This window comes from Apiotrichum porosum (genome assembly GCF_003942205.1).
Source record: "Apiotrichum porosum strain DSM 27194 chromosome Unknown scaffold_9, whole genome shotgun sequence".
NCBI lineage: Eukaryota > Fungi > Basidiomycota > Tremellomycetes > Trichosporonales > Trichosporonaceae > Apiotrichum > Apiotrichum porosum.
This window is the reverse complement of record NW_021167116.1, coordinates 558616-570854: the sequence shown is the minus strand read 5'-3', so window position 1 is coordinate 570854 and position 12239 is coordinate 558616. Positions and strand designations below refer to the sequence as shown.

The 12239-nt window shown below is 61.0% G+C and overlaps 4 protein-coding genes across 4 annotated transcripts; 2 read left to right on the top strand and 2 right to left on the bottom strand.

Annotated features, from left to right (window-relative positions):
• Positions 1-2109: 2109 nt before the first annotated feature.
• Positions 2110-2657, bottom strand: EHS24_009458 (uncharacterized protein; the record flags this gene model as incomplete). The annotated part of the gene is made up of 2 exons (XM_028624739.1): positions 2110-2115; positions 2310-2657. The coding sequence occupies 2 exons, from the start codon at positions 2655-2657 to the stop codon at positions 2110-2112; spliced, it is 354 nt and encodes a 117-aa protein (XP_028474907.1).
• Positions 2658-3255: 598 nt separating this feature from the next.
• EHS24_009457 (uncharacterized protein) lies at positions 3256-5024 on the bottom strand (the record flags this gene model as incomplete). Its single annotated transcript, XM_028624738.1, has 4 exons — positions 3256-4418; positions 4600-4786; positions 4869-4902; positions 4960-5024. The coding sequence occupies 4 exons, from the start codon at positions 5022-5024 to the stop codon at positions 3256-3258; spliced, it is 1449 nt and encodes a 482-aa protein (XP_028474906.1).
• Positions 5025-5625: 601 nt separating this feature from the next.
• EHS24_009456 (uncharacterized protein) lies at positions 5626-9389 on the top strand (the record flags this gene model as incomplete). Its single annotated transcript, XM_028624737.1, has 4 exons — positions 5626-5748; positions 5874-5890; positions 5941-6899; positions 6928-9389. The coding sequence occupies 4 exons, from the start codon at positions 5626-5628 to the stop codon at positions 9387-9389; spliced, it is 3561 nt and encodes a 1186-aa protein (XP_028474905.1).
• Positions 9390-10869: 1480 nt separating this feature from the next.
• Positions 10870-12150, top strand: EHS24_009455 (uncharacterized protein; the record flags this gene model as incomplete). The annotated part of the gene is made up of 5 exons (XM_028624736.1): positions 10870-11218; positions 11455-11571; positions 11717-11759; positions 11893-11948; positions 12002-12150. The coding sequence occupies 5 exons, from the start codon at positions 10870-10872 to the stop codon at positions 12148-12150; spliced, it is 714 nt and encodes a 237-aa protein (XP_028474904.1).
• Between the last annotated feature and the right edge of the window lie 89 nt (positions 12151-12239).

Below are 12239 nucleotides of genomic sequence, written 5' to 3'. Positions count from 1 at the left end.
TTCAAGCGCACAGGCAATTGCAGGTATAAGACTTGCCTCTGTTCCCTCGGATTCCCTCGGACCTCGGCGCCAAAGACCCACCCTCTAGCGTCGGCGCCGGCGGGCCAGCCGGCAGCGCCGGAAGCAGTTAAGCAGTCCCAAGCCACGCGCCTGTGAAGACCCCCCGCACCCGGGCAACTGGCCGACCGCCGACTGGCGCGAACGGCGCGAACGGCACGATCGAGACCGAGACCTGCGCTGCGCACTAGAACATGCACGGTGTCCTATTTTCACGCCTTGCACGCCATTTTTTTTTTTTTTTTTTTTTGCCTCCTTTCGGTCCTTTGGCTTGCCGGTGCGGGAAATCTGGGGTGTTGGGGGTGCTGGGGTGCCGTGGCCGGAACGAAGACCAGATCCAGCAAAAGAGGTGGTGCGGCATCTACTGCTACTGTACTAAAACGGATGTAAGCGAGACGCCCTGGCACAAGCGCCAGCCAGCAGCCAGCAAGCCAGCAAGCCAACAAGCCCGACAGCCAGCCGACACGCCAAGGCAATAGATCGTACCGTGTACGTGTGGACCTGAGGGCCAAGTCTGGAAGGACGAGGACGACCTGGAGGTCGACAGAAGCGCAAGAGGGGCGGCCGGGGTCTCATGCACGGTGGCAAGGTACTGCAACCCGCCACGCTTACACAGGTCGAACGCGAACGTGCTGCTGCGCCGCGTGTGCCGGTGTTCTACCACCTGAGACGGATCATACGTGCATACGCAGTAGTACCGCTGCTGCGCACTGTTTGAAGTTGGCGCGCGACGTGTGACCCCCCAAGAGCGTCGCACAAGGGCGAAATAGGCGTGTGGCTCTGGTGTCGAAAAAGAATCGGGATACAGTCAAACTCAACAACAACATGCACTTGTGACGCATAGTGAGCTGACGCACCGCGGACCCACTGGCCGCGAACCCGCGGGCCTGCGAAGCAGGCGACATCATGTCGAAACCCGGCTGTCGCGACCAAGCACCGGCCGCACCTTTCTAGCCATCTGTCCAGTGTCCCGTCCCCATGTCAGATCATACCAGTGAGCAGCTCCGGGGTGAGTGAAACCCGCCCGTCTCCATGCCACGAAACCAACCGGCACGGAGGTTCGTTCGTACCTGCCCTCCCCCCTTCCCCCCGAGAGCCCTGCAGGCATGCACCGACACCCGGTTCCGGCACGCAAGCGCTGAAGCAGCTACCCCTCGTGCTCCTGTCGGGAGACAAGTGGGGGGAGAGCGGGGCCGGGGTTGGGATGGGTGAGCATACCAGCACCCTGCGATGGATGCCGTGTTCTGGAACATGGACCAGACGTACCCGGCTGCGTGCCAGAAAATCAGCAAAAAATCAGAAACTAAATGGCCAGACAAAAGTCGGGGGGTGGGGCTGTGGCGACGGAGAAGGACATGTGGGGACAGGAGCAGCACATGTGCGTCTACCTGGTGGATGGCCACCGCGCAAGCACTGACGGACCGTGTTCACTGGCGGGGGATATGGGCCATGCCGCCCATGGCGTGAGCACCACCCGTGATCGTGATCGCCACATTCAATCAATAGATTGACTTGGGGAGCCGTCATCCGCAAAACCCTCTCGGCGCTGAACACCCAAAACGTTGGTGTGTAGCAAAAGGCTGGCGGTACTGTCAAATGTGGCACCAGTGTTCATTATTGGCTCGAATGGGTTCAGCTCGCCATTTCTGAGGAGCTGGCCCTCGTCGTGGTTAATACATACGCCATCAAGATAGATGGTCCAGGTGGCTATCCTCCCCGTGGCTGTTTGCTTCGGGGGCTCTCGGGGTGGCGGTGGTGGTGGTGGTGGTGGTGGTGGTGACATGTCCTGTCGCTTATCCACTGGTCACTCATGTCAGGGATTGCGATATCCTTGGCCGACGCATGTGCGTACTCGCCAGTCGAGATATAGTATTAATGATGTCATGCACATATTGTGTAAGTACAACAAGCGCTTACGGCTCGCAGACACCACCGTACGGCCCGGTCCAATGGCGGAGGAGGGTGTGGCAACGCGTGAGGCTCTACACTCTGCTGGCTGGCGTAGGACTACCGGCCCACGCGGCGCAGAAGGGCGAATGACGGGGGTCTAGATCATACCTGGACAGTGTCAACAACTCGATTGATAACAACGATGCGGCAGCGGCGGGGTACTGCTGAACCATTGCGGTCTAGTTCAGCAGAGACCCGCCGGACGGGGCGGGTATGGGGGCAGGAGGACGTGTCGACCAGTCTCCCCCCCTCCCCCCCCCCACCCACCCCAGCTCCAATCAAGACATGCAAGACACACTCACAGACTGCTTTTTCTGCCACCAATGCCGCGATGTCGTCACGGGGTTCACTGGCGGGAGCGACCCCCTAGCTACCAGGGGCTCGGTGTGGGTGGTGGTGTCCAGAGCTGCGTCTTGTTGAGCATCATGTTGCTGCTGTCGAGCCTTGTGCGCCTCGTTTTCGTTATGTTGTGGTGGTGGCGGACGTCCCGCTGCCTCTGCAGCAGCCGCGGCCTCTGCCGCCTTGCGTTTCTTGTAAGCTTCCAGCTCGTCAGCGGGCACGCCGGCGGGTCCTATGACGCTGGGGGCGCCCGACGTGAGCATCGCGGCCGAGTAGAGCTCTTTCTTGAGGGAGGATAGGAACGAGGGCATGGTCGTGGTCGTCGTTCAGTGGGGTTGTGGGTGGGGAAGAAGGAAAGAAAGAGAAAGAGAAAGAGAAGCATAGCGAGCACAACATGTTTACGGCGTATACGAGTGGTGAGTGGTTGAGCACAGCGTCTTCTGGTGGAGGTCTCACTTGGCGCTCAGGAGGTGGCAGAGCACCGCCATCGTCATTCTGTGTATGCGTTTGGGCCCTGAGTGCAGAGTGCTGGCCTTGGCACTCGCTACTCGGTATGGTCGGCAGCGCCAGCCGAGATAGAGCACTGGCGCACCCAACAACCAAAACGTCAGAGGCGGCAGACTTTTTCCGAGACATGGAGGTGGAGTAAAAGTGGACCAATGCAAAGGAGTTGAATGAAACGCGTCCTCCTTTAGTTCCTTCCACACGCTCCCAACCGTTGCCCACGGGATCAGTGGCATAAAAACAATGAGACAATCTACGAGCGGAGGGGGGGTAGAATCTATAAAGCACAAGGCTGGCAGCGGACGACGCCTGCACAGCCGATTAAGCGGCCTGGGAGGGGAAGCAGCGCGCGAGTCCAGACTTTTTTGGTGGGTTTCTCTTTCAAGTCGGTGGACCGTTCAGCTTCTATGCCTCGACAGGCGCCGGCGACGGGGGAGCAGGGGTGCCCTTGGGCGAGACCTTCTTGGTCTTCTTCTTCTTGTTGGCGGCCTCCTGGACAAGACGCTCGAGCTCGCGGCGCTCGTCATCACCCTCGTCGGGCTGGACGTTCTTGAAGATGCCACCAATGGTCAGGATGGCCTTTGCGCGTCGCAGGGCCGTGTCCTTTGAGATTCCGGGCTCGTACAGGACATTGTCGACGACGGGGCCGAGAATGTTGAGAATCTCCCAACGGGTGGCGCGCCACGTGGTGAGGAGCATCTTGCCCGACAGCTCCTCGGCGAGGGCGGCAATCTCATCCGGAGTGGCGGTACCCTTGGCCTCTAACCTCTCCATCTCCTGCATGGCCGACTGGACGCCAATGGCCGAGCCAAGGAGACCCCAGCCCTCCTTGACCATGCCGCCCTTCTCCTTGAGCCTGCCAATGAAGCCGCCGCCAAAGAACTTTTTGCTCTTGACAAAGTTGCCAGCGCGGGTGATGTAGACGCCCGAAATGGTGTGAAGAATCTCCACACCAAACGACTCGAGCTTGAGGTCCTCGGCCTCGACGGCCACCTTTTGCTCAAACGCCTTGGTCTCGGGGTCATTGGCATCACCAGGGTGCTTGGCCTCGACAAAGGGACGGATGCGCTGGATGAGCTTTTGGGTGAGCTCGTCGATGCGCTTCTTGCGCTCCTCCTCCTTCTTGTTGTCGAGCTCCTCGAGCTTGGCCTTTTGCTCCGGGGAAAGCTTTTGCTTGCCCTTCTTGTCGCTCTCGGCCTTGGCAGCGTTGGCAGCAGCGACGTTGGGGTTGTGCTTGTTCAGGTGGCCACTGGTGGTGCTGCTGGCATCGTCGGCCTTTGCGGGGCCTGGGCCCGCAGTGGCGGCGGTGGTGCCAGTGGCAAACGACGCGCCGCTGGAAGCGGGCACCGAGTGGTCGCTGGCCTTGTCGTCGCCAGAAGCCGGGACCGAGGCCGAAGCCGACGCGCCAGCCACAGGGGTGGCGGCAGCATCCTCGGCCGCAGCCGCAGACTCGCCGGCGGCCTTGGCAGCCTCCATCTCGGCCTTCTCCTCGTCGGTCATGACAGCGTCCATCGTGCTGGTAAAGTCCTTGACGAGCGAAATCTCGCCAATGTAGTCGTGGAAGGCCTCTGCAAGACGATTGTCAGCCTTCACTCCTCAAGAGCAACACTGCACAGTGGACAGGGCCGAACTCCGAACTCTCCCTGCACGGGCCGACGGCGACCGCGCAAACGGTGCGAAGGGTGGCCAACGCGCCAACAGTCGAAATATATGAGAGTGAGAGAGAGAGAAGGAGAGAGTCCAACGTACCACCACCAAAGAGCTTGGAGAAGATCTCCTGCGGGTCCTCCATGCCGGCCTCGGGCTGGGTCATGCCCGCCTTGCCGACCTTGTCGTAGAACGCGCGCGTGTCGGGGTTGGACAGGATCTGGTACGCCTCGCCAATGTCCTTGAACTTCTCCTCCGCCTCGGGCGAGGGGTTCTTGTCAGGGTGCCACTGGACATTGTCAGCGGGGGAGTGATCTAGACGTGGCAGAGCGGGTGGAGAAAGAGGAGAAAGCAAAGGGGGGGACACGTACTTTGATGGCGAGCTTGCGGTATGCCTTCTTGAGCCTGGGTGGCGGGTGAGTTTTGCGTGCATGTGTGTGGAGACGGAGGTTGTATGCTTACTCGAGGTCGGTGGCCTCTGGGGAGACCCCGAGGAGGTCGTACAGCTCAGTGTCCTTGGGGGCCATGCTGTGTTGTTGGGAGAGAAAGTGTGTGATGGGTGTTGTGTGATAAAGGAGATGGACTGAATGGAAAAGCAAAAACACCGCTTAGCGTCGTCGACTGTGCCCGTCCGGCGTCACCGCCCCAGGGTCTCACACGGTGAGGGGGGTGAGGTGGGGTGCTCGATTAGAAAGAAACAAGCAAGTTGTAATCAGCACCTATGACAATTAGAAATTGACTGGAGGGTGCGGCCAAAAAGGCTCCGCTAATCGGCCTAACCGCCGCATGAAGACGCCGCTTATGGCTCGTTTGCTCTCCGTCTCCCACCATTTCTCGCAGCATCGTCGTCCCTTCTCCCGTCCGTCCCCCCCCCCTCGTCCCTGCCGATTCCTTTCTCTCTCTCTCCACAACAGCCTCACCTATCCATCGTTGCTCCCCATCTCCTCGACAACCATCCCCCCTCCCCCCCCCCCTTGCATTCACACATACACGCACCCTAGCCCCTCCGCTGTGGAAGCGACCAACATTACGCCGTCCCTTGGCCCACACACGACCCGCCGTCCTGGCCACACTTTCGAACATGCGACCATAGAAGACCTTCTTCTCAACAGCGCCAAGCCGCCCCTAATGGATCCGTCATCCACAGCCTCAGCAGGCCCATCGCGTGTCACGCGACAGGGAACAGAGGCAGACAGGCTCGCCGCAACGCAGCGCAAGAACGCCTCCGGAGCTCTTGGCGCTTCCAGGTTGGTACAGGGGCTCACACACCATTAGTGCGGGACATTGAGAACTGATGGGCAAGGCACACCACAGGATCTCGCCGCACTGATCGTGACGATAATGTCGTCCCGGACTCACGCTCACAGCCCACTCAGACATCGTCCTCGTCAAAGTACGTGCCCCACTACAATGACTAAAAGGCTGGGCTGACCGTGTTCACAGGAATGGGCCATCGCGCCGCGATCCCAAGCACACGCACAACGATGGTGAACGCAGACGGACAGACAAGAACGAGTTTGACCGCGGACCAAGCTCTGGTGCCAAGCAGCTGTTTGATCCATCCATCCCCATGCCTGTCGCGCCCCGGCGTATGGAGCCTCCCTCCTCGCCTGTCCCGTCCGCCAAGGACAATGACCGGCGGCGTGATCCACCGACACCACGGAGACGGCTCTTTGACCCCGATGCCCCGCCACCTCCTCCTCCGCCGGCGCCGCCTGCCCGCGGCCGGCGACAGCCAGAGCAAGATCGAGGTGACCGTGGGACACGACACCTCTTGTTTGACCCCGACGCACCTGGCCCGTCATCATCATCGTCAAAGCCGTCCAGTCACAAGCTGTTTGATCCTGCTGTTCACGACCCCATGAGCTTTGGCACACGACCACAACCCTCGTCGTCCTCCAGCAGCCGCCCATCGCTATTGATGAAGGGCCAAGTACCCCAGACACCAGAGGAGCAAGCGGACCGCGAACGAGAACGGCGAAAGCGCCGCGAGGGTAGCGAAAAGGGCAGTCACCATACCAGCCGGCGAAAGGATTCCGACACGCGCAGTAAAGGTAGCCGCAGTAGCGAGGGCAGCGAGTCATTCAAGAACCGCGACCGCAGACCTGGAGAAGGCGACTCGGGTGCCAAGGCCTACCTGCGCGCTGCATACCATGAGATCCGCGCGCTCGAGCAAAGCCTTACAGAGATGCACCGCAAGATGGCCTCGGATCCAGAAGCGGGCATTGGCGCCCTCGTCGTCGACCGACAGACGGACCCACGGCACGTTCACCGCCAACAACAGCAACAACAACAGCACCCCGCCGGCGATGATACCTTGGCGTGGACCGAGCTGGTCCAAATGCACAAGGAGCTCGCGGACCGGCACTACAACTTTCTCAAGCTCGCGCTCGACCCCAAGGGTCCACCAGGCTTGCGACCCCCTGCCAGTAAAGTACAACATTCCCGTGCGGCTGTGGCAGATTGGTTTCCACCAGATCCTGGAGCGGCTGCGGTTCGCATGGATGTCGCACAACCCCAACGCCCTCGACCTGTTAACCGATTTCATCTACGACGCATACCAGTTCTACACCGAACTGTTCGAGGACCAGACGCTGATGACATTCCGCACGGCGTGGATCGAGGCCCTGGGCGACCTCGCACGATACCGCATGGCCGTAGCCAGCTCGATCGTGCCCGACGCCCTCACCCACAAACAGTCTGTGGACGCGAGGATTGACGATGACGAGCCCTTTTCGTCGGGCGCTAGTATCGGGCAAGAAGTGGCCGACAACTGGGAACCAGAGGACAAGGAGACGTGGCGCACGACCGCGCGTGACTGGTACGCCATGGGCATTACGGAGAAGCCTGGCGAGGGCCGCTTGCATCACCACCTGGCGCTCCTGTGCCGCGATGTGCGCGGACAAGAAGGCCGGGCACTGTACCACTTTTGCAAGGGCCTGACGGCGTCTCACCCATTCGAGACGTCGCGTGAATCTGTTCTGCCTCTTTTCGACTCTGCCCTCCAGTTCCAGCGGTCGACGCCCGAGGCGACGGCAATGGACCTCTTTGTCCGTCTGCATGGCATGCTGTTTACAAAGATCCAGCTCGACGATTTCAGCTCTGTCATGTCTCGATTCATGGAGCGGCTGGAAGAGGATGCGAGCCTGGATGGCGTCAGCCGCAAGGCGTGTGTCACTCAGGTCGACTGGCTGCTCATGGGCACGGCAAACCTTGCCGCGGTCCTGCAGTACGGCTCGGCGTTTGGTCTCATCCGCAAGGCGCTCGCCCAAGAGGGAGCGGCAAGACGGCGCGGCCAAGTGACCGACGGCGTGGACGAGGGCGACGATGGCGGAGACGATGGCGGCGGCGTGGTCGAGGACGACGAGCCCGTGCCATCGCTTGCCTCGGACGCCGAACCCCCATACTCCTTCATCCTCGCACTCGACTTGGCGTTTGCCGTCCTCGACTTTGCCCTTGTCCACCCGTGGCGGCAGCAAGGCATCCACCAGGTCCTCAACCCGTACATTACCATCTTCCTCACCTTTCTCGCCACCATCTTTCGCCAGCCAGCCGCTGGTGCGCCGCTTCTCACGCATGTCCCGTGGCGCCGCCTGGCCGAATTTGTCAACCATCTCGGCCTGGATGTGCGTGAAGAGTCGCGACTCATTGGGCCCGCACCGTTGCCTGAAGACTGGGCGATGCGTGGCGCAGAATGGGTCGGGCGTCGCGTGTACGAGCGCGGATTCTGGAAGGCCAAGCCAAACGCACGTGGGTCGAGTGGCGGCCCAGCCTTGCCCCGTGTTGGTGAGCGGTTCCAGTCGGAGATGGACGTGCTCCTCGCCAACTTTGACTCGGCGCTCGATATCTCGGAAGGTGTCGTGGACGAGGTGGACGGCGCGGACCTGACGGACGGTCCCGTGGCTGTCAACGACCGCCGTCGTCGCCGCGTCGCTTGGGCGGCGGGTGTACTCGCCGCGCACGTCGATGGGTTTGAGGTGCACGACGGCACCGTGTCCGTATGTGGTTCGCTCGCCGCGGCCATTGACGAGGCAGCGGCAGTCAAGGCGGCCGAAAAGGCCGAACAGGAATGGCGCGAGGCCACGCGCCGCAAGGCGCGCATGCCGCTGGAAACGGAAGAGGACATTGGGGCCGCCGACTCGGAAAGCGAGGATGACGACCCCGAGCTCGCCGTGCTCCGCGAACGCCGCCGCCACCTCCGCGAGGTCCTCAAGGTGCCTGCCGAGACCACGCCTGGTCGTGGCTCGCCTCGCCCTGCTGGCAGGCGGCGCAACAACATGGCCCGCGGTGCGCACAACGTTGTTCCAGGGTACACGATCCTCATTTTCGACACCAACGTGCTGCTGTCTGCGCTGTCGCATTTCGCAAAGGTCGTCGAGGGCGGGCAGTGGAGCGTCATTGTGCCCCTGCCAGTCATCACCGAGCTTGACGGGCTGAGCAAGAACCCTCCTCCGCTCGGCACCGAGGCGCAGACAGCCGTCGCGTACCTCGAGGCGCGGATCCGGACACACGCGCTCTGCCTCAAGATCCAGACCACGCGCGGCAACTATCTCACCGACCTGCTCATCCGCGCCGAACACCTGGACTTTGCCGCCGGCGCAGGCGCCGGCCCCATCAGCAGCGGCGACGACGCGGCGGCCCCCCGCACCCGCGGCACAATGGACGACATGATCCTCAACGTCGCCGCGTTCCAGAGCGAACACTTTGTGGACCGCTCCGCGCTCCTCGGCATGCCTCCTCCGCCGCCTGTGTCGGATGGGCAGGGCCTCGGTGGCGGTGCGACCAAGGTGCTCCTCGTCACGTTTGACCGCAACTTGCGGCTCAAGGCGCGGTCGAGGGGCATTGACGCCGCGGACGAAAAGGAGATGGCGGCGATCCTTGCCAAGGGTTAGGGGGGGGGGGGGGGGGTCAGAGATCAATGAGTCTGGGGAGAGGACGGGTGCATGGGGATTGGATAGGATTGGGACAATTTGGGTGTATGGATGTAGCCTGGCCTGTATGGATTTCTGGATTTCTTGGATTTCTCGAGTTGGACGGCGAGCTGTGAAAGCAATTGTAGCAAGCTTAGGCAAGCTGACATGGGTCAGCCCTTGCGTCCGGGCAGCGCCGAAGAGCATGACATGTGCTGTCTGAGGTGTATGGCAGCGAATAACAGCTGCGGCGACGACAACACATGAACCGATACAAGTAAGGCCTGCGTAGTGGGTGAGTCAGTTGCCCAGCCCAAGCCAGATCCCTCCCTCGTTGAGTGTGGTGAGTGGCACTGGCACTGCAGGGCTCGAGGAACGACGACCTGGAGAGGAAAAGGGAGGCTATGCAGCAAGCCCCCCGCGATCGCCGTTGGCCATCCAATGCTGCATTCTTGTGACATGAGCCCTGTTCCAGCGGAGCGCCTCTTCCCGTCGATCTCAATCTAGAACGCACTCTGCTCGCACGCCAGCACACACATCTACAAATGGCCCAAATGGATCCATATATGTATGCAGAGAGATGGCTGGTCTTCCGCGTTCCTACCCCGAGAGTCAATGAGATGAATGTTGGGGGCAACATGAGCAGGCGGTGCCTGGGATCTAATGTTCGGCCTGCCCTTTGCTGAGTGGGCCTTGTGTCACTCGGCGAGTCCATCTGTGGTTTCCACTCGCGGACTGGTGTGTAGACAGCGAAAGGAGTTGATGTTGTGGTACGCAGGGACGTCGTAATAGAAAGACAGTTGGGTGAGGATGACTGTGCGGGTGCATCCCAAAAGGTTGAGCGCGGAACGGTCTAGGTGTGGCTTGCTTGGCACAGCCGGGAGAGCGAGAACAGCCTGTGCCCGTCGTACTCCCCCCGCGCATGTCCACAGCACTCGGGAGGAGGACAGGCCATTCACTCGTACGTCCCTTTACGTACTTTATGGGATGCTCCGTCCATGCGCCGCGCGCGCCGCTCGGCATAGCCGAACATTACTTATTTTGCTCTGGTGCATTTGCCCGACACGAAAAGAAAAGGAGGAATGATGTCATGAAACCATATATTTCTTCCTCGGCTCACATGATCTTCCATTGCTCTCTCTCTCTCTCGTTCCTCCCCGTCTACGGCCATCCACGCCTATTGTCTCTCGTGCAAGCCTCGCAAGCGCGATTCCCGCTGTCGTCTCAGCCCCACGCTAGCACGGCGGCCCGGATTGCAAGAGGACCACGCGCGCCCAAAGTGCCGCAACAGCAAATGTCATGCTCCTCGTCAGGCCATCATATCATTAGGCAACCGCAGTTGGAGTAAAACGACTCGCCCACGGCCACTTGACACCCCTCATCCTCCCACATATCCTTTTTTTCGGCCACTCCCCACCCCACCTCTAGCTCGCCGAGCAGTCTCCACTCCACTGTGGAGGCCATGTTCGCCCTTGCCGCCGCCAAGAGGCGGCTATCCCTCGCTGTCCACTTGCTCCTGTTCGTCGTCATTGCCGCTACCTTGGTTACGCCCGCCGCCGGCGCTGTGCCGCCCCGAGAACGCGGGGCCGAGGGCGCAGCAACGTCGACAGACACCAACCCGCCGACCAAGACGACCACCACTAGGACCAAGACGGCCACGGTGTGGGCGACCGAGACGCAGACGGGCACACGGACAAACCACACACCACCACATACGCCCGGGTCGACGGCGACGACGGCCCGCTCTCGCACGGCCGCGTCGACGCCCAGTGCGAGTGCAGTATTCTCGTACCCATTGTCTGGGGATTCATGTGCGTACCAGACCGTACAGACCGTAGAGTGGCGTCAAAGAGGCGGACCGCCGAGGCCGAGGCCAAGCGGCTTGGCAAGGCTGTCGGCGGCATGTGGCCCTCGGCGACGGCGACTCAATGGTCTTTTGGGGCCAGATCGGGACACATGCCTCCATGATCATCCCTCTCCCAATACCGAGATCCCCCAGCGTCACAGTACCGAGATCCCACTGTAGGGCTGACGCAAACTGCTACAGGGGTCGCGGGCCAACCAAACGTCGCTCGCTGGCACCCATTCGAGATTGCCATCGACATCTGGCTACATAACGCCGACTCGGCGCTGCTCGAGCAAGACTTTGCGTTGAGCTCTAGCTGTGAGTCGGAGAGTTGCCTAGGCGAGAAAGGCTGGAGAAGAATGCCGATTTCGGCTTCGGTCAAGCTCTCGGTCGCGAGCGGCTGTGAAAATGGCCGTGTGGCGGTGCTATATCCACACATTACTTTCTGGCTGACCCAACTCAGTACCGCCGGGGACTATGACGCTAGTGACGGCAGACATTGGGACGTGAGTTGCCACAAGAAGTGGGGACCGGAAGTTGTGCGCGAGCTATATCGCTTCCCGCGCGGGCGTGATACCTCTCGGCCCATTGGCTCGATTCAGCTATATGTTGGTTCGTCTTCCAAAGCTGACACTCCAGTGCTCTGCCAGGGGACAACTACACCCTCCTGTTGACTATTGCGGGCAACGAGGCTCGTGAGTGGATTTGCTGGGGTGGGATGTGACCCGGAGCTAAATGGTGAACCAAGAGCGCCTTGCACATTCGCAAATGTTCAGCGTGCACGCGCGTGGCGATTCGGTCCTCAAGACGACGAACGGAGCTTCAAGGCGCTTGTCATTAGGCGCCGAGGCGGTGCTCTGTGGCGTGGCGGTCGCGTTGGTGGGGAGTGTGGCCTGAGGGCATGGCAGTAGCAGTGGCATGGTAGCATTGGGATTGGGAGCGGGCATCGGGAGTCATTCGGACGGTACAGTACAGGCATTGTATAC